Source organism: Ischnura elegans, chromosome 8 (assembly GCF_921293095.1).
Source record: "Ischnura elegans chromosome 8, ioIscEleg1.1, whole genome shotgun sequence".
Classification (NCBI taxonomy): Eukaryota; Metazoa; Arthropoda; class Insecta; order Odonata; family Coenagrionidae; genus Ischnura; species Ischnura elegans.
In genome coordinates this window covers 54,265,607-54,291,864 of record NC_060253.1, presented here as the reverse complement: position 1 = coordinate 54,291,864, position 26,258 = coordinate 54,265,607, and the positions used below count along the sequence as shown (strand labels likewise).

The 26,258-nt window shown below is 41.0% G+C and overlaps 2 protein-coding genes across 2 annotated transcripts in view; both read left to right on the top strand.

Annotated features, from left to right (window-relative positions):
- LOC124164414 overlaps positions 1-1,494 on the top strand; it is a 39,339-nt gene extending 37,845 nt beyond the window's left edge. Inside the window, exon 2 of the mRNA XM_046541738.1 lies at positions 1,181-1,494. Within this exon, the coding sequence (XP_046397694.1) occupies positions 1,181-1,494 (314 nt within the window). The remainder of the gene's footprint in view (positions 1-1,180) is intronic.
- Positions 1,495-1,622: 128 nt separating this feature from the next.
- LOC124164560 (protein extra-macrochaetae) lies at positions 1,623-14,741 on the top strand. Its single transcript, XM_046541932.1, has 2 exons — positions 1,623-2,605; positions 11,695-14,741. Exons 1-2 carry the CDS (start codon positions 2,063-2,065, stop codon positions 11,743-11,745), a joined length of 594 nt encoding a protein of 197 aa, XP_046397888.1. The 5' UTR covers positions 1,623-2,062; the 3' UTR covers positions 11,746-14,741.
- Positions 14,742-26,258: the final 11,517 nt, after the last annotated feature.

The window sequence follows — 26,258 nt, the reverse complement described above, 5'->3', positions numbered from 1 at the left end:
GGTTTTAAAAAACGCCAGCTCCTCGGCAATGAGGACATACTGATCCATTTATTCTCAACTTTTGCAATATTTCAATAATTCGCACTTGAATAATTATATAATCAATAATGCATTTATCTCAAATTTTAATTTCGGTTACCAGCTTGAATCATAGTTTCAGCGTGAATTATCGTCGTATCCCAGGTTAGCGAGCGGCGATTCAGTGAACCCACTTAATTTTACAATGCCTTAAAAGGCAAGTTCCGATCCTCAGAAATGCTGCCTATCTTTTCGCTCCACATTCCCACCCGCTTCTTCCGTAATAACCACCCACTAAACCAACCTTAATTCCGTCTTTCTCTCTCTCAGAGATCCCTTTTTTTACAGACTCCCTACCTCTTTCAATACCATTTCGACAACTCACCCTTCCCTGGATCATTCAATACCCATCAGATCATTCAAGCGGCAGCTTCGAAAAGCCATCTTCTGAATCTTTTTTCTTTAACATCCTTTTTACAGTTTTTTTTACAGTTTATGTTTGTTAAAGCTGCAGATTCAATTTAAAGGCTGTTTTTGAACAATACAATAAATAAATAAATAAATAAATACTTAGTGACCTCAGGTTTTTCCACCGAATCATGGATGGCCACTTCAGGTCAAACGGCATTCTTTCAATGTTCTCCTTCCGTGTCCCTTCGCGTAAAACACGGAACTCATTTCTTTTCCACCTACCTCTCCACCGTTTATCTGTAACCCAGAGATCCCTTACCTACCGGCTACCTCATACCTACAATTCCATCAAAGCTCCTTCTGTTGATATAACAACATCAATGTCATCATTTACGACAGCCAATTCCTCTCTAAATCCCTCTTTTCTTTTTCCACCCTTCCCAAAATAACAAATGAGCGGATGAGGCGTTCATAGAAGTGAAGTATTACGTGGAATCCGAGTGTATTTAATCATGCTTTTTGTTGTTGTTTCTTGTTACACTTTATTATTTAACCATTTGTTTAATGTAAAGGGTCTCGTGTACTTTTTTTTGGGTTCATTGCAAATAAATAAATAAATTGCGCAGAGAGCGGCAGCTAAATTAGCGGCCGAAATGAGAATCGCCCCTGGTGATACTCGTGATCAAAACCGTCGATGCTGCTCACCTAATCTTCCTCCTTGCAAATGTACAAGCGTCCCTTCTCTCGACAGTTCCGCTACCCACCCTACCTACGTTCCATCGCGACGAGTTCTCCGACATACAGGCGCCGGTGTGCACCTACTGGACCCCGCTCCCATTGGCCGAGGAGGTGGGCATGGATAGTGGTGGGAGAAACCTGGCCACGCCCCCCTCCTGGGGAGGAGTCACTTTTGGGGAAGGGGGAACACATGCGAGGGAGTGTGGGAAACAGCGCCGCCGCCGGACGCTCTATCGCCGGCTGGACGGGTGGGGGGGAACCGGAGGGCGGGGGGGGGGGAGAGAACGAGGGGATGAGGACTTTTTGGGAGAGAGAGAGGGGCACTGAAGAGCGTCCGGGTGTTTTCCCTCGAGCGATTCAGCGATGCGCGGGAGGGGAAGGGGAAGAGAGTAGGGGAAGTTCTGGAGGGGAGGCAAGTAGGGGAGGGTGCGACGAGTCTATAAATATTGGTACCGCTCCGCTCTCACGTCATTCCACAGAGAAATCTCACTCGGTGTGTAAGCTTTCTTGGCTTCCCTGACCTTGTGTGCTACCCGAGTTGTCATCACTTGACTTTCTAAAGTCTCTTTTTTGAAAGGATTGTGAACTGTGTGTTTTATTCGGTGTGCTCGCTTCCTGGATTATTCTCGTGAGTTCCACCACGGTTGTTTACGTTCAGTGCATGGAAACTGTTGTCAACGAAGTAGAGTACAGCAAGGCCTGGAGGCAGATCCGCACTAACGAGCCATCCCCGTTCATCTACTGCTTCCTTTTCTGGAGCGAAGCCGTGCATTCAGTTTTCTGGGCACACTTTTGGACTCTGCTTCTCTTGAGATCTCTGGGTCTGGTCCCTAGAGCTTGAACGAAGGCGATACCGAAGGAAAATATCCTCTTCAAAAGTTTTCTTGTTCGTACGATGAAAGCTACTCCCGCCATGGTCAGCGCAGGTACGGTATGCGAGGCCCCAGAGGCTCTGACGGCGGTCGGTTCTTCGGCCACCGCCACCATCGGTGGCATCCGAGATGGTCGGGTGCACAAGTCTCGGCACCACCACAGCCAACACCACCACCCTAGACGGGACATCGAGAACGAGGAGATCCAGATGTACCTCTCTAAGCTGAAGGAGCTGGTGCCCTTCATGCCCAAGAACAAGAGGCTCTCCAAACTCGAGGTGATCCAACACGTCATCGACTACATCTGTCACCTGCAACACACCTTGGAGGCTCACCCGGCAGCCGCGAGGATAGCCGCCGTGGCAGCGTCAGCGACGGCGGCAGTTGCGGCCGCAGCTGCCGCCAACGGTGCCGTCAACTCCCCGTCGGTCAACGGGAGCTCGGCGTCTTCCCCAGCCTCCAACGGCCAGGGACCCTCCGCCTCCTCGCCCAGGCAGCCCCTCGGCGTCATCGCGCCAAACACCATCCCCAACGTCACGACGTGCGCCGTCCAGGAGCACACGACGGTAAGTTTCACTTGTGTACACCTTTACTATCGTTAAAACACGATATATCATCCATTACTATTTTCCGGTCGCATTTCATCCTGCGCGAAAGCCACATTTGCTCCTACTGATTCTTTGAGGTTATCATACGGGTCCAAGTATTCGATTATTTATTTTGAGATAATAGAAAAACTTAGTCGCTTAACGTATTACCTTTCAGCCCAAGCCCACTTCTAGGTTGAGAATCAAGTATTATGTTAGTAAATCACACATTTCTAGATGTATTTCCTTCTGCAACGTAATATTTTGAACGTCCAAGTTTGTTTGAACTTTGCTGGTCGAACTTGGACTATCAACATCTTCGACAGTTACTTTTTCCTGAACTTATCGTTGTTTTACACTCCTTCAGGTGGTAACATAATAATAAGTTATGTTGAGCTAATAATTAATCGAATGTTTATTTCCAAGAGCGTTGCTCGGACTTTAAATTTCTTCGATCGATAAATAGTTTCTCATCATTTCGCCAACGGAAGTTCCGCGCGCGAGCTGCCGTTCCTCTGAACGGTGAGACGGAGAGGGTCAGTCCCGCCATCTACCGGACTTTCGTACAACTACGTCCGATTGTTCACTCCCGAATTCCCTAGCTGTGATATGAATCTCGACAGCAAGCGCTCTCTAAATGTTGTGGCTATTTTCAATTATATAATGCCTTAACAGCTGAAAATTACATCACTGTAAAATGGTTCACCAATATATTTCAACTCGTAAAAGTTAATATTTGCTCCTATAAATGGTTGCCAACGCTCATAACTTTTAACGCAGTGAATTGCTTTTTGCCAGGTGTTCAAGAATTACGATAAAGTTTTTTGTTACCATTTTACCGTCAATGGAAACTGAATACGTTGAAGTTGAACTCAATTTTGCATTTTTATCTGAAATATTTATTTCGTCTGCGACCATTATTTCACTCTTGACTTTAAAAAATCCATTTCATCGCGAAAGTTCAAAGAATTCGTGCTCTCTCCGTGCTTCCGTTAGACCTTACCCGACGATCTCTTCACCCTTCCTCTCACTAGTAGATTATTTCCGGCCCAATCCTTTTACCCTATGCCCCAACAGTGCTTTTAAGAGGTTCTTTAAGCTCGCCACTCGCCCTGCTTTGCTCGACCGAGATGAAATAGGTTGACGGTTATGAGCACGTGTGCGAAGTCATTTCTCAGTCTCTCCTCCGCTGTGGAATAGTTCCAGGTTCCTTCGACCACCGTAACAGTTTCCACGTGGTGGACTTTATTAGCCCATAACATTCAAGCCAGCGGCGGAGTTAGACAACAACAATGGTTCAGCTGCGTCCTCTATCCCCTCCCCTCTAATACAAGGCCGCCAGCGTTAAAAATACATGCGTGTAGTGTTCTTGTTTTTTTTTAATTCTCTCTGAACCTCGGTTCTACTCCACCTCCCTCCCTTGTCTTTCATCTTTCTCGTCGCAAGAACAAGACCTGTCGCTAGTTCGTCGAGGTCATCCCAAGATTATTTCTAATTTCGAACCACAAGTCTAGCTTTTAAGTGATTTCACCTACTGCTTCGTCCTTCCAGTATTTTTCTTCATAGAGACTTCTCATCTTCTCATAAGAAAGCATTTCGGTCAGTCCTTGGATTCAACCGATGGTTTTGTAAGCGCTTTTACAACTCATAGTAGTGAAACCCAACCTTATCGCTCGGAATAATTGTTTAGAGCTTCTGATTTAGATTAGTGACTGTGCTAGCGAGAGTTGATGGGACGCAGTCGCTTCGTGCAACGTAATTAGCTAGGAGAGAGACTCATGCTGTTAAAATAAAATAGGTTTTCTATTTCGTGGCGGAGTACGTAATTCTTTGCACCTGAGGCCTTTGCGTCGAATCTTTTTAAACTCAACCCTTTTTACCTGGCGCCAGATTTAACGACGGCAATTTTTTCTTTCGAAACTCAACTTTTTTCCTGCTTGGCTTCTGGCCTATCTTACCAGATAGGATACGGCTAGCGCGGAAGTGTTCCGTCTGCGGAGTAAAGAGGTTGAGAATTTACGTGTGGGCAGAAGGTGGGCCATCTGGAACCGTAAATACCGTTTATGCTACCTTATTCGCCCCCGCAAGCCTTCGCAATATATATTCACCCGCAGCAGGTGTTTAGCACAAGTCGTCCCATCGTTTCCAAGGCAAAAGAGGAATAGTGAGTCAGTTACATGGTTTTTGCGAGCTTCACCTCTCTTTTCTCATTTCTCTTTTCATGTTTTAAATGGCACGTTAACGAATAAAGCGTTTCACATCGTGTTGTAACACCCTTTCCTCTTCAAAATCTCTTATGCCTCCAGTTGGGAAGCATAGGCGAAGTTTAGAGTTTTATGTCGGAGCTCCTGAAATTCTGCCGTGGGTTTAGGGGCTATGTAGCATCTCCCAGTACTCAGGGGTATTCCATAGCTCCTAAGTGTTCTTGGATTTTTTTTTAAATTAGCCCCTGAAAACAGTATTTTAAGTGCTATGTGATACTGAAATTTGTTTTAACTTGTGATGTTTTTGTTTTCATTGTACATTAATGTACAGGTTTCGTACTTTATCGGACAAATTATCAATTAATTTAGGGGACGAGGCTCCCCTTTGCCACCCCCCTTCCCGAAACTCCGTTCATTTTGGGGACGATAAATCGTCCTATTTAAGTCAACGCAGGTAAGGTACGTCATCTTGCTACTATAAAAGTGCATGTCTTCCCGCGCAAGCGGTTAGAAGTGTACTTAAAAAAGTCTTCAGTATCCAGAAGGTCTTAGGGAAAACTCGTGCACGCAAAGTCACAAAATACGTGGCGAGAGCTCAAAGCCATCTTACGTTTACAGCCATCAATCAGTTCCACCGCAGTCACGCCATCAAGTAGAAGAAGACGCCCACTTTCCTACCCTTTTTAATGATTCTCGGAGGAGATTTTCGCGCAATGTGGTGCAAGTCGTTAGCCACCATCCAGATGGTCCTCCTCAGCAAGACTTTAGAACGCGTATTTATGCATGTATATATAAATATTTTATGGGCGCATCCACACTCATAACGTCCAGTTGCGCACTTGAAATAAAATCCTCGAGTAATTTAGGTGACCGGTGCACGTGTTTTGCCGCCGACCACTATATATTTTTTTCTTTCTTTTAACAACGACCTTTTTTTTCTCCTCTTCTCCGTGGGAAGTTAAAATGCCTTCTCAAGACTACGGCCTCCTCGATATAAAGTGGGTGAGATCGGTATCGCCTTGCGGAGACTCAGAAAGAGCGTGCAGTTGACCGTGGAACGATTGCTTCGCTGCTCCCGTCCGGGAGGAAAACATCAATTTCGCACTCCATATTCCGCTCAACTGAGTACGACTGTGCCAGTTTGAAGAGAAGGCCGGTGGTGAGGGCATAGCGAGACGCAATCTCCGTCCTGCTATTTTTATATTCACTTCTTCGACGTTGGTAGAAAGAATTCGTTAAGCGGTGATCGCCTCGGCATATTTTCAGCATGCTGAAAAAGCCTATATGCGTACACCTTCCAATAAAATTACTTATTCCCTCTCGACAAGTCTTCGTAGCATTATAGCTCAGGGAGTCTATCGTGCAGAATGCCTAGCACCCTTATTTTATTACGTGAGATTCGTCTTCATATGCCTTCTACACGGCATAACCGTATTTTGGTGCATCTAGAATATGTCTCCTGATTTCGCTATCAAGTTATTTCAGCTCTTCATTTCCGCAGCTGGGGTGACCGCCAGCGTAAGTATCCCCAGTACGGACGCTTATGTTCCAGCTGGTCACAAGCTGCGTAGTTAACTTTGGATTGACATCATCGTAGGGTGATGCCATTCATTTTATGGCCGTAGTTTAGCCCATGGTTTGGTTGAGGACGGTCATGAGGCTCGCGTTTTTATGTAAACGATTTAAAGACACGAATGTTCATCAAAACTCGTGTTGACTCCAGAATTTATTTGCACTGGGATAAATAGATGAGAAACTTATATTGCGTTGCATGCATGCTTGTATATACTTAAGAGACGATCTTTTAGGAATTACATTTCGTAATCGGGCCAGATGTAGCGGGAATAAATCATCTAGTTTCGGCAATTTTTTACTTTGATATTATTTCTTGCTTCGAAAATTACTGCAAGAATTATTAACTTAAAAAATGGCAATCTCTACTCAAATCTCAATCAATGGATATCTTTCTTTAAGTTATATTTTACATTCACGCAAACCTTTCAATCACTGAAACAGTCTGGTAATTCTGAAAGAACGATCACATTGTTTGATTAAATGTCGCGACATTTTTTTCCTCACTCTCTCTCCATTCGGCGTCTCAAATCACATCGGACAAAAGCGACGGGACAAAAATCGAACGGCTATTTCGGAATGAAAGTTTTTCCCCATTCGCCTTGCGCACCTGGCATCCCACGGGCCGTGTTCACCGCTTCTCGAAGGAGGTCCCCCCCTCCCTCCCCCTGTTCCCACCCCCGCTTCCTCGCCCCACCCTCCAGCCTCTCCTCCCCCTTCACCCCTCTGCACCGTCTTTTTTTTCTCTCGCTTCATCTCGTTTTAGAAATCACTTCGCGATTGCATATAGATGGTCGCCGCTCCTGCGTCCGATTTCTCCCGACTAAGAGGCCTGCGTCTAAGTAGTAAGACTTGATATTCTGCGACTTCCCTACGTTCTTCCTGGCTGCGGAACGCGAATTATTTCGTCCTATGTTAGTGAAAGAATATTCGACATACTTCACAAAAAAGTTTCTTTTTTTTCATTATGAATAGCCTCCTTAGACCACTGTGCCCGAATAGGGGTGTTTATTTCTGGGATGATGGGATATGAAGTATAGGTGCTTTGCACTTTTCCACATGAATATATATTTTAAAAATGAGTCAACATGTTTCACTGCACTGCACCCAATCCGTCTTACATTACTATTTATTCCGGCATGATTAACTTCTATGTTAGTCCTTGATGTTGCAGTATAGTAAAGCATGTTGGAGTATTGTTTTAACTAAATGTTCATGAGGAAAAGTACTAAGTATGTTCACTTTATATCCTACCATGAAATTCCACAAAGTATCAGTCTCAACCATTCATTGCATCAGGATAGAAAAGAAAATTTGCATCCTCAATCATAGCTATTTCATTCTATCTCTCTGAACTAGTACGAAAACTATCCCTCAATGTGATTGTCACCTTGTTGGCGCATTTCTTTTGTCATGCGTGTGGAATTAGGTTTCTCAGGGAAGCCAGAGTTTGGCAATCACTCGTATTGTAATCTCCTTCCGTTGCTCGTCTCAGAGCGTTTGTGTGAGAGAGATGTAAATCAGGAATGAATGAGGCTGAGTTGGTGACGTGCGAACTCCGAGGAGGTTCATGGGGAGGTCGTCGACGGAGCCTTTTAAACAAACCCAATGAATAATGAATGGCGGCTGTTTCGGAAATGAGGTTGTTTGTGCTGCCGTTGGTGGGAATGGTGACTCGACCGACGCGCTACGGGGAGGGTCTCCCCAGTGCCTGGCCTCGACTCGCCCAGCTTATTTAAAGGTTCGTCGGTCGTGACGCGTTCGTTTTCACACTTAATCCAAGGTGTATAAGCGCTTTGTATACAGATTTATTTTTTGCTATTTTTAAAATGAAATCCGCAAGGGCGTAGTGGAACCAGATTACGCGGGTTCATAAACTAAATGACGGACAAGACTCCATACCTCTTTCAATACCATTTCGACTACTCATCCTTCCCTGGATCTTTCAATGCCCATCAGATCATTCGAGAGGCAGCTTCGATAAGCCATCCTCTGAATCCCTTTTTTTATATCCTTTTTATAGTTTATATTTGTTAAAACTTCAACTTTAAGTTGTCTATTCAATTTAAAGGCCGTTTTGGCTGTTTTTGAATGACTCAAAAAATGAAGTAAAAAATTTCCGTGAACTTTGAATTACGGCTTTAATTATTCACTTGTTTATTTTGCTAATTATAATATTTACCAGTACTTCAAATCGCTGAAGAATTTCATTCTATAGCGCAACTTAAATGTAATCGTGGTGCTAAAAAACACACAAGTTTCGTGAGAATAAATCGACTTCCTGTTCATGAAGTCATTTAGCCATGTTTTCAGTCAAACTCAACCGGTACGAACGTCTGAAGTATACTTACTTTTGAAATTAGTTGACTCAAATGAATCGCCTCAAGACTCGGTACACGTATGAGCCGCACGAGAGAGGGTATTTCGACATTAAAATGACGGATGCAGTTGAGTTGAGCTGTGAGGTTTCTACGTCCCATCGGAGAAAGTGCCAGTGGAAACCCAAAGCCTTTTTTTCCCCTTTCGGCTCTGCATAGGACGCGAAAGCATGCGAACCGCACAGCTGCGTCATTCGTAAGAGTCCTTTCTCTCGGCGGCTCGCGAGGGCAAACCAAAAACTGCGCACGCCTTCCTTAAGCTTAAATTTCCCTCAACGACTTATGTTACTCTTATGTCGAACTCGGCTTATCTGCACTTATCTCTTATCATAAATGGGATCTGAGTGGCCAAATAACTTAATTAATTTCTACAAGTTTAACCAGATTTAGATCAAACTTTAAAATAAAAATTTCTCGACGATTGTTAAGCCTCTATCGAAATCGATTGAATCCCACAAGCTTTAGGTGATTTCTAACCGGTATGTTACCTCGATTATGCTTGGCTCTAAATTTCTGTCTATTCCACAATAAATTTTTTTATTGGTGTGTTCAATAGCGCGATCCTGCTTCCACAAGGCTTTTATGTTTTGTAAAGAATACAGTTTTCAGATGATGTCATGCATTAGACTATTTCGCAACAACTCGGTTTCCAGTCAAATTTTAAAAGCCAGCACGAAAGTATAATACCTTTCTAATGTTTTGCTCGTATCTATTACTGGTCGAGTTTTGTCTTGAAACGAGTAAATTATATAGTGCTTTTTTGCCCTCATCTCTCAGCTCAGCTAGTCAGGGAGGCCCAGGGAAAATTTCCCCCGTCTCTTCGCATAACTGCGGTCACGGCTGTGGGGCACACACCTGGGTACTCAATTCCAACCTCACGGCTCTCTGCCCCCAACTCTCCAACCCCTCCTTCCCCCCTTCTTGGGCCTTCCAAGTGCGCGTGTTATACCTACCTGCCGTGAGACAGCTCGCTTTTGTCGTCTTGGCATAGGACGGTATCCTTGACCCGTACCATGTGTCTCGTCGGGCGTGAGAGGAGAGGAAAAAATTTGAAATAACGAAGGAAGGCGGCATATCGGGTTATCTTGAGGTTTCCCTGTATGTTGGGATACGTTTCATCAAGATTTGTGTCCCTAAATCTCGTACTGGTCGGAAGATTTAAAAAATAATGTCAACCCTCTCAGGTTTTGTTAGAAAGTCATCATAATCGTTTGTTAGCATAGCTATCCAAGGCATATTTTCGGCTTATCTGAACATTAATTTTACTTTTACGTTAGATGAGCCTCTAGTAATTTGGCTATCACTTCTTTCGTGCGCTAGCATAGGTTGAAAGTGCCTTTTAATTATGAAATTCTTTCAATTTCGAGTCGTGATGAATTCAGAGGAACTTTTAATTTTCTCAATGAGCATTGGATTAGTAAAAAAGGGGAGTTCAAGATCTGGCCGATGGCCATTCATTACGGCTGTGTCTGCGCTATTATATTGAGTCCAAGGATTCATGTGAGGCTTTCCTTCGTAATAGGCGGTGCGAATAGCATTTCCGGTCAATTTGAAAGGCCGATCAATTCCCCCTCGCGCGCATAAATAGCTAACCCATTCGCTGCTACCACCAAACGTATTTGACCAGCTGCGCGACTGAAGCAGCCTCGCTCACACAAAGCGCGATTCATATATACATGTCCAACAATGACACTGGAAACATTTGTGGGAGATTTTTTCCCATTCTTCTTGGTAGAGTTTTTTTTAAGTGCGCGGGTGGACGATTTTTTTATTATACCACAAACACCAGTGTCCCTCCCCCGCATGGAGAGGAACCATCCGTGCTTTCTAGGTATTCTATTTTTCTCTTGCTTCTTTTTTTAGAATATAAAAAAAACAGTCCCCACTTGGACTAATAGAACACACGACACACCCGTCCCCGGCTTGCTTGAAGGAGGTAGCTTTCAAAACTGACCCTCCCCATTCTGCCCCCCTTCTCAAGCAGCTCCAAAAGACATCTGTGCATCGCTCTACCCCCTCCCTCTCCTAAGTCTTCTCCTCCTCCCTTCCTCCGCGCTGGAAGCTCCATACAGCAGGAGACGACTTCCACCAGCGGGAAGGAACACGTGCAGCTCGGTGGCCAAGTCGAAAGAAAGAGCTTGCGAGTCGGGGCAACAGCATCCTTACAACATTAGCTACCTCCTTCCTCTTCAATCCTGGGTTAGTTTTGATCCGTTTACTCCCCTTCCCTACCATCTTTCTTTCTCAAAGGCGAGCGCATTTCCCACCCCATGCCTCTACCCCCACCACATACTTACCCTCAGCTCTCTAAACTCTTTCCAGTGTGAGAGATGGACTTGCACATCCAAGCGAGGCGTTAAAGAGGGGCAATTGAGCTCGGCGGCATGGAGTTTTTTTTTTCATCTCTAGCTGCGTTAAGATCAGGAGTATGGTGTAGGATTTTGATTCACTTTACTGGTAACCTATGAGAACAGAGGACTAAGGTGGCAGAGAGAGATCATTATCGCCCTGAAAGATCATTACTCGCACACTTAATTTAATTTTACACGTAATTTTTGCATCTTTGTGCTATCATTTATTCACTAATTCAATATAATTTATTTTCAAATTCATCCCTGCTGTATCTTCGCATATCTCAATCCCTCATTGCTCAAAAATCTCACGCATAATCAAACTTGCTTCGTATGTGCGCGTTGCAAAAATCATTCATTTGTTATGAACATATGTTCTGATTGGGAAAGCTTTAATTGTGAGTTTGTTGATTTTGATAATACAACTCAATCGCAGAAGTAATTAAAATTAGTACAATAATTTTATTATGTTATCTCTTTAAAATAGCTCAATTGTTATTCTTTCAATTTTTAAAAAGTCGTATTTGTCTGACCATATCTTTTCTCTTTTTGTCTCATTGCAGCCCGTGCACCTAGACAAAGTCGCCTCCGACAGCAGGCCAGTGTCTTGTTGAAGTGATCCAGCACCGTTACCCCTGCATTTTAAGTGAGGGGGAGGTTTGAAACTCGATGAGACTACCCGTCCCGGGACAATGATGGCGGGCGTCTTCAGGTGCGGGCGGGCTTCTGCCGTTCGTGCTCCGCCACCACCTTCCGCGTGACTTTGAAGCGGACCACCGCACGAGAGACCACGAAGTTGTGCGATCCGGCCACCACGTGCCGGACCGGGAAAGAAAAACTGCCCCGGAAGCACTGGACGTGGCTTGTGTGGGGAAAGATACTTTCTGGAACGCTTTGGACAACAGCGCTGTTGTCCAAACGATGACAAATGACTGAGAGGTTGCGGCTTAAAGGGATTGAATTGAAAAAGAAAATCCCTTAACAGTGCCAATACCATCGATGGTCGTCGACACTCGTGGGACAATTTTTTTCCACCGGACCATCCACATAAAAAAACAGAACTCCAATTCCATCTCTAAGTTTTGTTTTGTGTGCGTGAATCTCGTTTCGTTGTTGCTGTTCATCAGGATGTGTCCTGGACCGACTTCAGCGCGCTGCGCTCACACCTTCGCCATGTAGTACATGTAAATACATTTCTCACGGAAGAGCAATCATTATATTACGAGATTTGATGTTGTCGTGTGAGTTGTTAGTGCACGGTTATGTAAATGAGTATGATTTTTGTGAGAACGCGGCACGCGTTCAAAGAATGGGGGTTTGAGGGGGGAAAGAAACAATTTAACAAGAGCAAAGAAGGAACCAGTTAAAAAAAAAGAAGGAAATTCCTAGATTACCACACTTAGAATTGTATCCGTGTGGATATGCACTTCATGTTTTTAGATTTAAGCTGTTGAAAAAAGTATTGATATCACATTCTTTGGTGTGTTCTTTTGAAAACGGGGTTGAGCTGAAAAGTCAACCCTATTGTATCCAGATGGTTTTGATTTAATAGAACAAACATACGAACCCGTTATGAAATCATGTGTAAACGGCTCTATATCAGCCTAAACGAAGTTTTTTTTGCTTTTTACGGGAACTAGAGAGACTCTTTCTCCTCTTTGAGTTTTTCATATTTTTTACGTATGAGCGAGCGAGCGATTTGCTTAAGGACATGTTCAACCTTTCGTCCGAAAGTACTTCATTTTGCGCCCAAATTCTTATGTTTTATTTATAAATTCACAACTTAAAGCATCAATCCGGGCTAACTTTATGGAATGCTAAGTGGTTTTCATTATACCTTTTTTTACATTAGTTGGGGGAAGTTGGAAGAATCAGTAATCGCGTGGGGTTGAATGTACGGCCGATATCGAAGCGGTCAAGTCGACACCGAAGGAGGCCGACTTTTCCCTCCCTCTCTCCCCACCCTCCCCGTAACAGGATTCGCAGGTGGTCTTCTCCTCTCTCCAGTCTTGTGAGACTCTGCATGACCAACTTTTGCGACACGGGAGCGTGATTCCATACCCGTCCGGCTGTGAGGTCCCTCTCCTCCGACAGAGGGGGAGTAGCCGCACAGCTGTGCCACCGCCAACGCCGCAGTGGTGCCCCGCGACGACGGGGGCAACAAACTCCCTTCACCACCCCCAATACTCCTCCCACTCGAAAGAAGTCGTTGAAGAAGACCACCTCTTTCTCCTCCTTCCTGATTCCTTTGTTACCGTGTGATGACTACCGGTAGCCGCACAGGAAGTTATCGCTCCTCGTGCATATTTTTTTTGCAATACCTCCGCGGTGGTAATCTAACCACCAGCACCATGGAAAAATCCTGCATTCCTCAAAGCAAATCGCTCGTTCAACGAAATAAAATTGTTGGGTCGTCACAAAAAGTTAGGAAGTGGCAGAAATGTCAATTTCCTATTTGATTACGGCCATTTCTAGAGGAGAAAGTCTCATTTCGTTCCTTTTGGTGGAATAATTGAAGGTTGGGTTTGGGGGTGTCATTCTCGTAGGACACATTGTGTCCCCCATTGAAAGAGTAAATCTAAACGTTTGATACAATCTTCCTCTTCATTCATTTTTACGTTCAAAATTTGCATTTCAAATTATGTGGTGTCTAACTCTTATGTGTGGTATTATTTTGGTTCTCCGTTATATTATTTTGGCCTATTGATTACCTCCCTCCCCCCTGATTTGTCGCGTATCAAAGAGTTATCACGATACATGAGGTACCTGCTTTTTCTTAAAAGATTTTTTATTATAGCTGCCGGAGCTAGTGGCAATGAGTTTGTAAATTTTACTATGGTCAATCGCATTGGAAAGCGACCACGATTTGTTCAGATTTGGATTGTAACCAAGTGCGCAGTACCTTGACTCGCGAATTTCGCGAACCATTGGACTGCGTTCGCAAATTTTACTTCCGTACCTCAAGTTCTGATTCATGTAGAACGTCCATATCACGATCAAGACTACTGAGAAGTGATAGAGAGGGTTGTGAAGCTCTTATACAGATCTCATATTGAGGTCGGTGCAAACATCTACAGCCAAAGAGAGTTCCGGCCCTCAATTATCAAATCACCTGTTCCTATTTTCTCTATGGTTTTTAGTCGCTTGTTGGTCTAATGGTTCTTCTTTTTAAGACATCCTCGTAATCGATTAATTTGGTATGCGCGCAAACTGTTGACGTGGTTTTCTTTTATAATTTTGTCTGTGATTTTAGTCGTCTTGCATCTTTAAATAGTGTACAAATATGTATGAAGTTGACAATCGTTTGTTCTTCACAGTTGTCCCACTGTACTCTGCAAAGTGCTGTCAATGAACCAACGAATGGTTGATGTGCTTTGGGATTTATGTAAATATGTACTGAGCTAAATGATTTGTCAATGATGATGCAAAGACCTTTATCTGTGTGAATGTGAAGAGAGTATGGTGAAAATGAGTGGTATGGAAATTTGATTTCAATCGTGTTTTAAATGAATGTATATGTTATTATAAATCAGATGTTCACTATTTTATGTTCAAAATGAAAAGACCCAGAAAAGAAAATACACAATTCGTATATATATTATACCTTAAACCTGGCTTCTTATTTATGAACCTCTTCTCCCATTATTTTCAAGCGTTATAATTGAAAAAATTAAATGGTTGTAGCTGGATCGCTGAGACTCATTCTAAAAGAAGAGAAACCCAAAAACAGAACTTATTTCAGCTTACACCAGGGTAAAAGTCAAAAGATGTTGAACTCTAACAATAAGCCAAATTGAGGGTGGAAGCTGAAAATGTATATGCTTTCATAGGTGAAAAAAGACCACTTAGGAGAATGTTAACTCCTGGGAGTTAAGAAACAGTTGCTCAAGTAGATTTTCAATCTTTGAGAAATGGGATTTTGCACGGATGAATTAAAGAATGTGAGGACTTCAGGAGGCAAACAAAAACATGATCTGGTGTTAAGGGGTATTATTACTTCACTCAATTATCTTTATTGGGTTCACGAGTTTCGAAAGCCGAGGAATAAAGAATCTTTACCAATTATAGTCTCAGTCATTGAAACCACTGCCGAAGCTACAACATTCATTACATTTAAGTGTAACTTTACTTTCTCATTAGGCATGTGTATTATAATAATATGTTGTTGATGAATTTTACGTGATCAAGGACTGTAGACAACTTATTGAGAAAATTACCATCACAATGCTAGAGATATTTACAGTAAGACTAAACCAGCTATTTTAAAGATCATCCGCTCACTCAGGGGTCTAAATGTGCAATTTGCTGTCACATGAAATAAATATTAATGGGTGGGTTAGTTTAAAACTAGCCTTTTAAAATAAGTACCCACCGGTGGTGAATTTTAAAAGGCAAGTTGTAGCTTCATGCAAGAAATATGCTTTCCAGGGAGACAATATGGTGCAAAAGCACAAATGCCTACCTAACATGATCTTGATTCTTATCTGACGACTCCCGATTGTTATTTTGAAATAAACAATCACAAGACCCAATAAGATATGAAGCTTGAGTACTGGATTATAGATATCATAGTAACCCCGCACCCATATTTGAATTGTAAACAAAAATATATAGCCACTAGTAAAATTAGACATATTAATAATTCCACTAGGTTTTATTATAGCACAAAGCGTTTCCTTGTTACAAAGAACACTATCAAGTGTAACTAAGAAACGCATAGTGTTTAAAAAAAAACCAGTGGAGTTTTTGCAATGCCTAATTTTACTAGCATTGAGAGATTCCACCACATCATGCCTCACAGGCAAGGAAAATGTATGGCCCCAACTTTCAAGATGAAGGTAAAAACGTTAAGAACTTTAAATCACAAATTTTAAATTAAAATTTGCTAATGAGTTATTCGGCTACCCCAAAGCGAAATTCTAAAAGGGTGTCAAATTCCAAACCTTTGTTTATTTTTATTTCATGTACGATTATATTATGAAGACTTAAAATTATTATATTATTATTATTATGACTAATTGTTAATTTTTTCGGATACAAAAGAAGATTTGATATTAGCATGACTGGTATCATCCGTAGAGACGTGTACTGGTACATCGAGTTCGTAATTCAATACCACTAATAAAAATCTTCTTCTTCTCCCCTCCAGGATTAGGCTACTAAGTCTGTTCCGGCTCCATCTTATCATCTTTTTCTTGGTCTTCCAACACCACTATTGCCAAGTAGTTGATATTTCATTGCTTGTTTTGGAATTCTTTTATTTGGCATTCTAAGTATATGTTCTTTCAATCTGTTTTTGAATTCTTTTACTTTATCAGTAGCTGCCTGGACACCCAGTTTATCTCTTATTTGAGTATTTCTTAATTTATCCAATCTTTTGCAGCCTTTCACTGATCTTAAAAATTTCATTTCCGACGTTTCTACCCGCCTTAATTCATTCTTTTTTCATACCTAATATTCAGATCCGAAGAGTAGAGTATGAACTGCCATCACTTTATAAAAAAAATATTTGTGTTACTGTTCTCGTTTTTTTATAGAGTTCTTCTAATTGTGCCACATATTGTCTGGAAAGTATTAACTTTATTTTTTGTATTTTTGTCCTCGTCTTATATTATATCGCATCTTAAGTATTGGAATTGCGACACTTGCTCCAGGACTTATTCCTCCATAAAAATATATCCAATCAACATAACATCCAATATTTGTTCGCATAGGGTTGCTTCCTAAAAATGCCATAGTCTTTGTTTTAGTTTTTGAAATTCTCAGGTTGTATTTTTTATTCAACTGGTGCAGTCTGTGTACTGTCATCTGTAGTTTGTCCTATATATCTTGTATTATTATCTGGTAATCAGTAAAAATCGTAGTATTTGAATAATGAGATGGTCCCAAATCTATGCCTCATGCCTTATTCTCCTTCCATATTCTCAGAATAAAAAATAAAAATACTGGTGACAATAGGTGAGGGATGTTTGCTTAAGACTCCGAGAGGGATGGAGCAAGGGGAGGGAAGTGGTGGGCGTGAGACAACATGACAAAAGAGTACACTGAAAAATGCTATGTTGCCATTGGCAAGAGGATGAGTTCTTTTGTGCAAAGTAGGTATCTCACGCTACTTAAGCCTACTAGCCTAATGTTTTTCTTCTGAGAATGGAGCATGAAACAATGAATTCACTCATCGAGCAATTAAATCCTAGGCGAAATAATTGTTCAAAGAGTTGGCACATCATAAAATCTCTTATACCTATGTTTTTCCATGTAAATAAAATATCTGCTGCTAGTTTTTGCAAGGCATGTAAATACATTGTATATAGTTATTATAACTATTTACATAGTTATAATAACTATATACTAATAACTAACTAGTATATAGTTATTATAATCTTCTATATATATAAAAGAAAGTCGAAAATCGTGTTAGTTAGAACACTTATAACTCGAGAACGGCTGCACCGATTTTAGTGACATTAGGCTCTTTGGATTCGTCTCAGCCCCGGATAACATATAGGACATCTAAAAATAGGAAAAGTTCACAAAAAAATTAAACTTTATCTTAGTGATTTGTTTTTAGTAGTTGATTGTTAAGACGGTCAAAAAAATAAGATTTTTTTTCGTTTTTACTAATGTATTGACTGATCTTTTAACAATATTAAAAAAAATTAAATGTTCAAACATGTTAAAAATATTAAAGTAATATTAAAATAGTATTAAAATAATTGAATTAGAGGTAAGCTCAGCTCGAATTGAGTTGTCAACAAACACATAACTACCGTATGTGTAAACAAATCTCCAAGCAATTGTTGATTATCAGTAATGTCCGTGTACTCTGCATGAATTCAAATCTTTTAACTTTGCAATAAACGAAGACGAAGTCACCAACTATCTATCTGAATATTTAAAGTCCTTGGACGCACCTGGCCAGTGGCGGCTCGTGAGTCAAATGCTAGGGGGGGCGCACTCCACCGGGGGGTCATAATTTTTTAATATTTCGTGTATTTTATTAAGTTTTTACGGCAATATAGGAATTAAATTCTCTGATGCCATACGTTCCGTTTTTTTTTCAACAAAAATACCTAGTTTTCCTAATAAAGCTTGATTAATAAATACTAAATGCAGTAGACTCTCGGTCATACGGATCGGCTTAGTCCGGACTCTCAATTATGCTGATCAATGATCTTGAAGAATAAAAATATATTTGCTGCGATATTTTGCAAATACAAACGAAAATACGTAACTTTAGGTTTTAGCGTCTACATTCTTCGTGCGGATATGCCCGCAATACACTTCTGTTGTTCGTTTTGCAAAAATAATGCGTTATTTGTCAAATCTATACAACATTTGCAATGATTTAAGTAGCAATGACACTTGTAACACCTGAGGAGGGAGGAGAGTGTCACTGACTTCCACTAGGCAACAAACACTACTAGAATGCCCGCGCTTTGCTTTGCAGATGTAAACTTTGATGGCGGTGTTCGCGATACTTCTTGAATACAGTATGATTTAAAATCAACAATTAAACATTTCTCACACATTTTTAACAAAATATGAAATACTCACAGGCCTTTAGTTGTATTGCAAAAGTCCATCCTTCTTCCATTTTGTCCAGCAAAGTGATCAATTACACGTTCGTTGAAATCAGCGCTGGACAACAATTTCTTTCTGATTGAACACATGGCAAGGGCACTAGTCTATAAATAAACAAGGGACGACACAAAATAGGCCGACGAAAAATACGACCAAAAAGAACAAGGTGCCTGGACACAGAATTGGGACAATTTTTCCCTATATTTCCCTTAAAAAAACGAGCACTGTTGATTAATTCAAAATTGTCTTCTTGAATGTACACACAGCACTAAGAAACTTCTTAATCGGCAATTACGCACAATTAACTCCTCGAAAATGATGTCTGAACTCATTTCACTCCGTTCTTTCCGAGAGTCTTGCCGTTACTATAAGGACGACTCAAGGGAGATAGAAGTCGTGGTCCACTAATGCTGATTCAGCTGAGGGACGAATTTAAGGTCAGCAAAGGCATTCACGCAAACAAAGGACGTCACGGACCATCTCCTTGAGTCTAAGATTCATATGTGGTAAACACACGAGACGCCAACGGGTCGCATTTGGAATAACCATGTCTTCGAAATCATTGCCATGATATAATAGAAAATAAGTTCTAGATCGTAAAAGAAGACGACTCGACTGAGCCACAGATGGGAGCTGTAAGGATTTCCGCACTGATATGAACTCTTCGAGGCCACTTAAATCAGACCCAAGTGGGCATTTTCCGTCAGATAGCTACCGCTCTGCCACTGAGGAATTAGGTGAACATGAACTAATACAACAAAGACGGCTAGAAAAATGATGAACCTACACACAAAAGGTGCATTGTACGCGTCACTTCATGACATTAATTGAATGACTATTTAAAGTTGCGCTTAACGATTTAAATCATATTTAATCCTTCACCCTTTCACGCACGCAACTATTTCTTAAATTATAAATCAGTGGGGAATGTTAACTGATTTTTCCTAATACTGCAGGTCTTTTGATAAATTTATCTGAAAAATAGGTACCGTATTTCTAATCATCGGGAAGATATGAATACATTGTTTAGGCCTAAATATTATAATATTAGTTTACCCAAGGTTCTTGAAATTCGTAATCATAACAGAACTGTGTCAAATACTCGAGAATAGTTTTCCTTCGTCAATACGGCCTTTAACTGGTTGGATTTTATGTGTTCCGGAATTCAAACACCAAAAAACGCAAGCATAATGGGATAATTTATTTACTGTAGCAATACCTACCAGTAATTAAAAATTAAAATCGTATAACTACACCCAGTACAGTGACCATTCTGATTCCGTACGTCCCTTTTCTGTGGCAGCACCAAGTAGACGCCAGATTATACGCCCGCCGGCCTGCGCAGCGATGTCAACTCACTCGTCGCTCTGCGCATTTTCGGACGACGTCCCAAGACTTCCATAAGACACAACGTTAGACGCGTCATAGCACCAGCGGCCCCCACCACTACCACTCTCCATATAACTGCATGGGGATGGATTGGGACGTTCTGGCCAGCGCCCCACCGCTACAAATACGAACTTCTCGCGCTATTTCTTTTCGTGTTTTTCCAACACTTTCGATGTATGGGACTGAAAAAACGCTTTGATTAATCAGATGTATAATTATAAATTAATGGATATATATTTTTTTTACTTTTTCAAATATTTGGGAGGGGCGGCGTCCGAGAGTCCTTATGGGCAAACCGCCACTGCACCTGGCTTACCACGGCACGATTTACAGCTAAAGGTAGGCTCTGTGTTCATGATCTTTCGAAACCTAAACCAGCCAAAACTATCCAACGGAACGTGTTTGGTTATTTAAAAAACTGATAATGAAAGTGATTCACGCCACTACACTCAAAGGAAAATTCAAAGATGAGGAAGTTCTCAATCCGAAGATTCCATGATCCCAACTTATATGCCCTTCGAGCTTAAATGTATTCAATTTCCAATTCGTGTTGCATTCGTGATAACGATTAACAAATCGCATGGTCAGTCTTTCAGTTTTTGTGATGTTTGTTCTCATGTGTCAGTGAAAACCCATGATTTTCTCATTGTAAGTAATTTGTGGTATGTTTACGAGTCGGTAAACCATCCGCTGTATTTCTTCCTTCGCTTCAAGGGCGCAGCTAGGAATTAAGGATAGGCGCAGCTAATACTGGCGGGTCTGTAGGGTATAGAAAACTCGCCAAGGTAAGCAAGAGGTGTGGGGGCCCTCCCCAGACATTTTTTAGGATAAAAGGTTCAAAATGGTAGGTTTTGCGGCTGTGTGAACAGTTAAATATTTTAGGACTCATCCGTCCCACTAATATTAATAACCAAATGTTTTATAAAAAGATTCTCTGAGCTTTTGAGGGGTTTTAACCCCCAAAAACCCCCCTCGCTGCGTCCCTGCTTCGCTTCGCTATTTTTATTTAGCTTCATTTGCTTTATCTTGCGCCTGATAACAAAACAAAAACTGTTGTTTATCGGAAGGCGCTTGACGCAAGACATTAAACCCGAATGTGTAGGGCACACCGTGGTGCGTTTATGTATGCAGCACGTTTACGCAGTGCATTTTTTCCAAAGAGAGCTACAATAAATGGAGCACCTAAAGTCATTTGATACGAATGTTGCTTCATAAGGGCTTTTCTTACACTATTTTGAGCATCAGTCAAGCGTCGGTCTAGCGTTACGTTAACCTGCCCCGTGAACGAGCCAAGTTTACGCTACGGACTTAGACCTAAAAACATTTTTTTACGGTTAATAGAACAAATAGCCAACAACTGAATGCGTATAATTTTTATTTCATCAATATTTTCTCATTTAATTTATGATAAATCAAATATGATTAAAACGATACAGCCGCTCTTTATTTATAAATGGTGCAACTAAACTATAAGTTCATTGAATGTTAGGCGGTACGAAGTTCGCCGGGTCAGCTAATATAACATAAAAATAACCCCAGGTTGGGCAGAATCACAGTACACAAAAAAAGATAAAAAACACTCACAGTACTAAATTTTCGGTGGCACATTACCACCTTCCTCAGAGTTAGGAGTCTCATACCTAACTCTGGTAATACGCCACCGAAAATTTATCTTTTTTTGTGTACTGTGATTCTGCTAAACCTGGGGTTTCTTCATGTTATTTACCTCGTCGAGGAACATTTGTCTAAGATCAATTATTACAATATTTGTTTTTTTATTTGATTTGACGTTATCATGCAGACAAACTTCCCGGATTAAATGTAAACTAAATGATATTTCTAGGGTTGGCAAGACTAAAAATATCTAATACCTATATTCTACCGTTATAATATTATATCTGCCTCCCATTTGTCCAAGATAAATACATTAATAGTTCTTTAACTTGTTATAGCTTCATCATGCGGAAAAACTTCCTTTATTCTATTTTAGGCGAAATGATATTTCTAGGGTTAGCAGTGCTAAAAATCTCTAATATACAATTTCTTCCATCTTTATTATTTAATCAGCCTCCCGTTTGTCAAAGATAAATTAATGTAGAGTTAAATATGATTTGATGCTTTCCCGGTGAATGATGAGGGAAAACCCTACTCGGGATTCCCACCGCGTTAATTTTTCCACAACGGCCAACGTTTCAAGCTCCGACTCGGGGCTGATCTTCAGGGCTGAATGAAAACTTTTAAAAAATTCTAACTAATTCTAAAATTTAAACTCAAAAAAATAAAACGTCGGCTTTTATGCAAAAATTAACCCTGTAGGAACCCCGAGAAGAGTTTACCCACAAAGATACAGTTCTTTACGTTACTTTAATTTTATCATGATTACAAAGCACTCAAACGTCACGTTTTAGTTGAATTTTATTCAACTTACAAGACTAGTGTTTTAATTTTATCATGGACACAAACTACCCAAAATTTATGCTTATACCGATTTTTGCTCAACTTACAGGGCCAGTGGTGCAAGGATGAAAAAAGGGAAAAATAAATTCGAAATCCGAAATATCGTTTTTAATTGGTTTAACTTCATCAAGCATACAAAATTTCCTTATTCAATGTAAGGCAAAATTATATTCCTTTGGTTGGCAGGACTAACCAATACTTAACCATTATAATATTAAATCTGCCTCCCGTTGGCCCAAGATAAATAAATTAATAGTTCTATAACTTGTTTTAACTTAATCATGGGAACAAGTTTCCCTGATTAAAATTTAGGCGAAATTATATTTCTAGGTTTAGCAGTGCTAAAAATCTCTAATACCTAATTTTTCCCATCTTTATTATCTAATCTGCCTCCCATTCGTCAAAGATAAATAGATATATAGTTCTTTAACTTGCTTTAATTTTATCGTGAGTACAAAATACCCAAACGTTACGCTTTAGTTGAATTTATTCAACTTCCTTGACAAGTATTTTAATTTTATTATGGGCACAATAGTTACGCCTACGTTGATTTTTACTCAAATTACAACACTAGTTGAGCAGGAATGAAAAGAGGGAAAATAAATTCGAAATTCGCACACCTCTCTTCGGCAAATTTGAGAGACAAGACGAGTGAAAAAGGGGTGGGTACCTTCGGAATGACGTTAATCATTAAAGCCCTTTGCGATGACACAGCCGTACATTAGTCCTTCTCATGGCTTTCGAGCCCAACGGCAGGTAGCACCTACCGCTCCAACTGCCTCTGCCTTGAGAGCAATCGCTTCGATAATTAAGACGACATGGAGTATAAGCTTCTCACCTTCCCTCGCACCTACTACACCTGCGCCGCTTTCAAAATCGTCCGACCATAGAATTAAAGACCTATTAGCAGCATCCGTTTTCCTTCGCGTTTCGTGCCTCGGGTTCTTTCAACGTGACTGCCATTTCACAAGTATGGTACGGAGATTTTTTTTGTAAAGAGTGAAGGGAAATGAGAACAACCTTCACTTTGGGATGAACATTTAGCAAATCAATAAACTCCCTTGCAAATTATGACACCATGCTGGAATAATTAGTTTTATGACCTTGTTTTTTTAAAAAACAATGCCATTTATAGGTTAAAACAATGATAATAATACTAAGGAGGAAAAAATACGTGGACCGGCATCATCCTCGACCTGAAGACGCTGGCAGCAGTGCCAGCGAAACTGTTGTCATCACCAACAAACCCACGCGGTTGCACCGGAAACATGGAGAAATTGGAACCTGAACACCGCGGAAACCTACGTACTCACAATAATACTAAGACCTGATGCTTTCCCGGCGTATGCTCGTAGTGAGGGCTGCTCGTGTGCTCCACCGGGTAATCTCCCTCAAGGCAGCCATGAAGGAGGTTACCTGTTGGAGCACCCGAACAGCCTTCACTACCATAATAATACTAATTTAATAAAACATAAATGAGCAATAATCTCAACATGCTCTAGTAATGAGTTTTGTGACCTAGTGTTATGAAAAAATGCCATTTATAGGTTAAAACAATGATAATAATACTAATTTAATACAAAAATTAATAAACAGTAATCTCACTGAGGTCTAATAATGATTCCATAGATTCCAGTGAAATTTTTAGGCTAAACGAATGAGTAAAGTCAACCTGCACCTCTCAAACATAGCAGAAAATGAATTGATTTTCTTTATTAATATTAACTCAGATTATTTAGTAGATAATGAAGACGTCTTGCACCATTAAGAAAATCCTCAGCAAAAATTGTTTTCGATTTCGTGCCATAGAGGAAACAGAAAATCGCCGTATTATTCATGGAATAGGAAACCAACGTAAGTATGATGAGCTAATAAAAAATTTACTTACTTTAATCATGAAATTCGTTCATCGTCAGCGAAAATCTATTTTCTATTATATTTCGTGCCTTGGGTTCTTTCAACGTGACTGCCATTTCACTAGTATGGTACGGTGATTTATTATACAGAGTGAAGAGGAATGAGAACTCCCTCCGGGGATCGAGTTGGTGTAATGGCTAGAGTGTTGGCTTCCCACCCGGCGGGCGCGGTTTCCAATCCCGGCGGTGGCAGAGAATTTTCAGAGACTGCCTGATCCCGACTTGAATGTTGTATGGAGGGCATTACAAGCGCAACACTCCGTCCGTCGGATGGGACGTTAAGCCGTAGTCCCCTTGGCGCCTTTCGTTAAGAGCAGGATAATGCCGACACCGGGTTTCTCTCCACCCTTCCTTACCTACCCTTCCCTCATGGCGCAAATGACCTCAGCTATCGGGCGCCTCCTCCAAATACCGTACCGTACCGAGAACTACCTTCACCTTGGGCTGAACATTTATTTATTTACATATTTAATCATTCAAAAACAGCCGAAACGGCCTTTAAATTGAATAGAAAGCTTAAAATCTGCAGCTTTAACAAATATAAACTATAAAAACTATAAAAAGGATATTTAAAAAAAATCAGAAGATGGCTTTTCGAAGCTACCTGTTGAATGATTTGATGGGCGTTCAAACAACCAGGAAAGGGTGAGCATTCGAAATGATATTGAAAAAGGTAAGTAGACTGTAGAAAAGTGATTTCTGGAAGAGAGAAAGACGGAATTAAATTTGGTGTAGTAGGTGATTATTACGAAAGGAGCGGGTGGGAATGTGGAGTGAAAAGCAAGGGAGTATTTTTGAGGATCTGAACTTGCCATTTAAGGAATTGTAAAAGAAGGAAAGGTCATGAATATTCCTACGAGTTGATAGCGGGACCAATGATAGGGCAGACATTACTTCAGAACATGAAGCAAATCAATAAATTCCCCTGTAAATAATCTTACCGTGCTTTAATAATGATTTTTATGACCTAGCGTAATAAATGCAGTGCGATTTATTGGTTAAAACAATAAGTAAAGCCTTTTCACCCCTCATAAATAGCAGGCTGGGAATAAATTTTCTTTATTTGTATGAGGTCAGATTATTTAGCAGATAACTGGCTTCTCACCCAATCAAATACAATAGACCGAAAAGATCAATTAATCACCCTGAAAAATAACACGCAAATAGCCACATGACTCATTTTAGCCACATTACACTAAACACCAAACACCGATCACCAGCAATAGTTGAACATCAGGAACATAACTGCTAAACGCAGTTACCAAACCAGAGTAGCGTAGTAGAATGGGCGAAATATATACGCTTGGATTTCCATGTGACGCGACGTGACCCGCTTCTCCGATGGCTCGAATGAAAAAAGTATCGAGGCAGCCTACCATCGGGGTGGCAGTTGTGGGTCGTTCGCCACCGACACTGCACACGGCAGCAGTCATCATCTCGAGTTGCGCACCTGTCTTTCTCGAGCACTCCACTGCACTCGGCAAGCAGACTTGTCATTTGACTTTACGCCTCGTACCTCCTTCTCTGGTGATCAATCGAAAGATGAGTAGTTACAGAACGTTTCAAACTCGTTGGCCCATGAGAGGACGTCGGTTTTGGGCGTGAGGAAGGTTAAATTGTAAGATGATGTTTTTAGTATCCATTCTCAATTACTCAAGGAATCTTAACCTAGCGCGCAGCCTCCGAGTCCCTAGCGGCTCCCCGCCTAACTCGCTTAACACCTATGCAATGTTTTTTAATTGCAACCATGGTCTCTCCGGTGTTGTCAATGAGCATCTCAACTC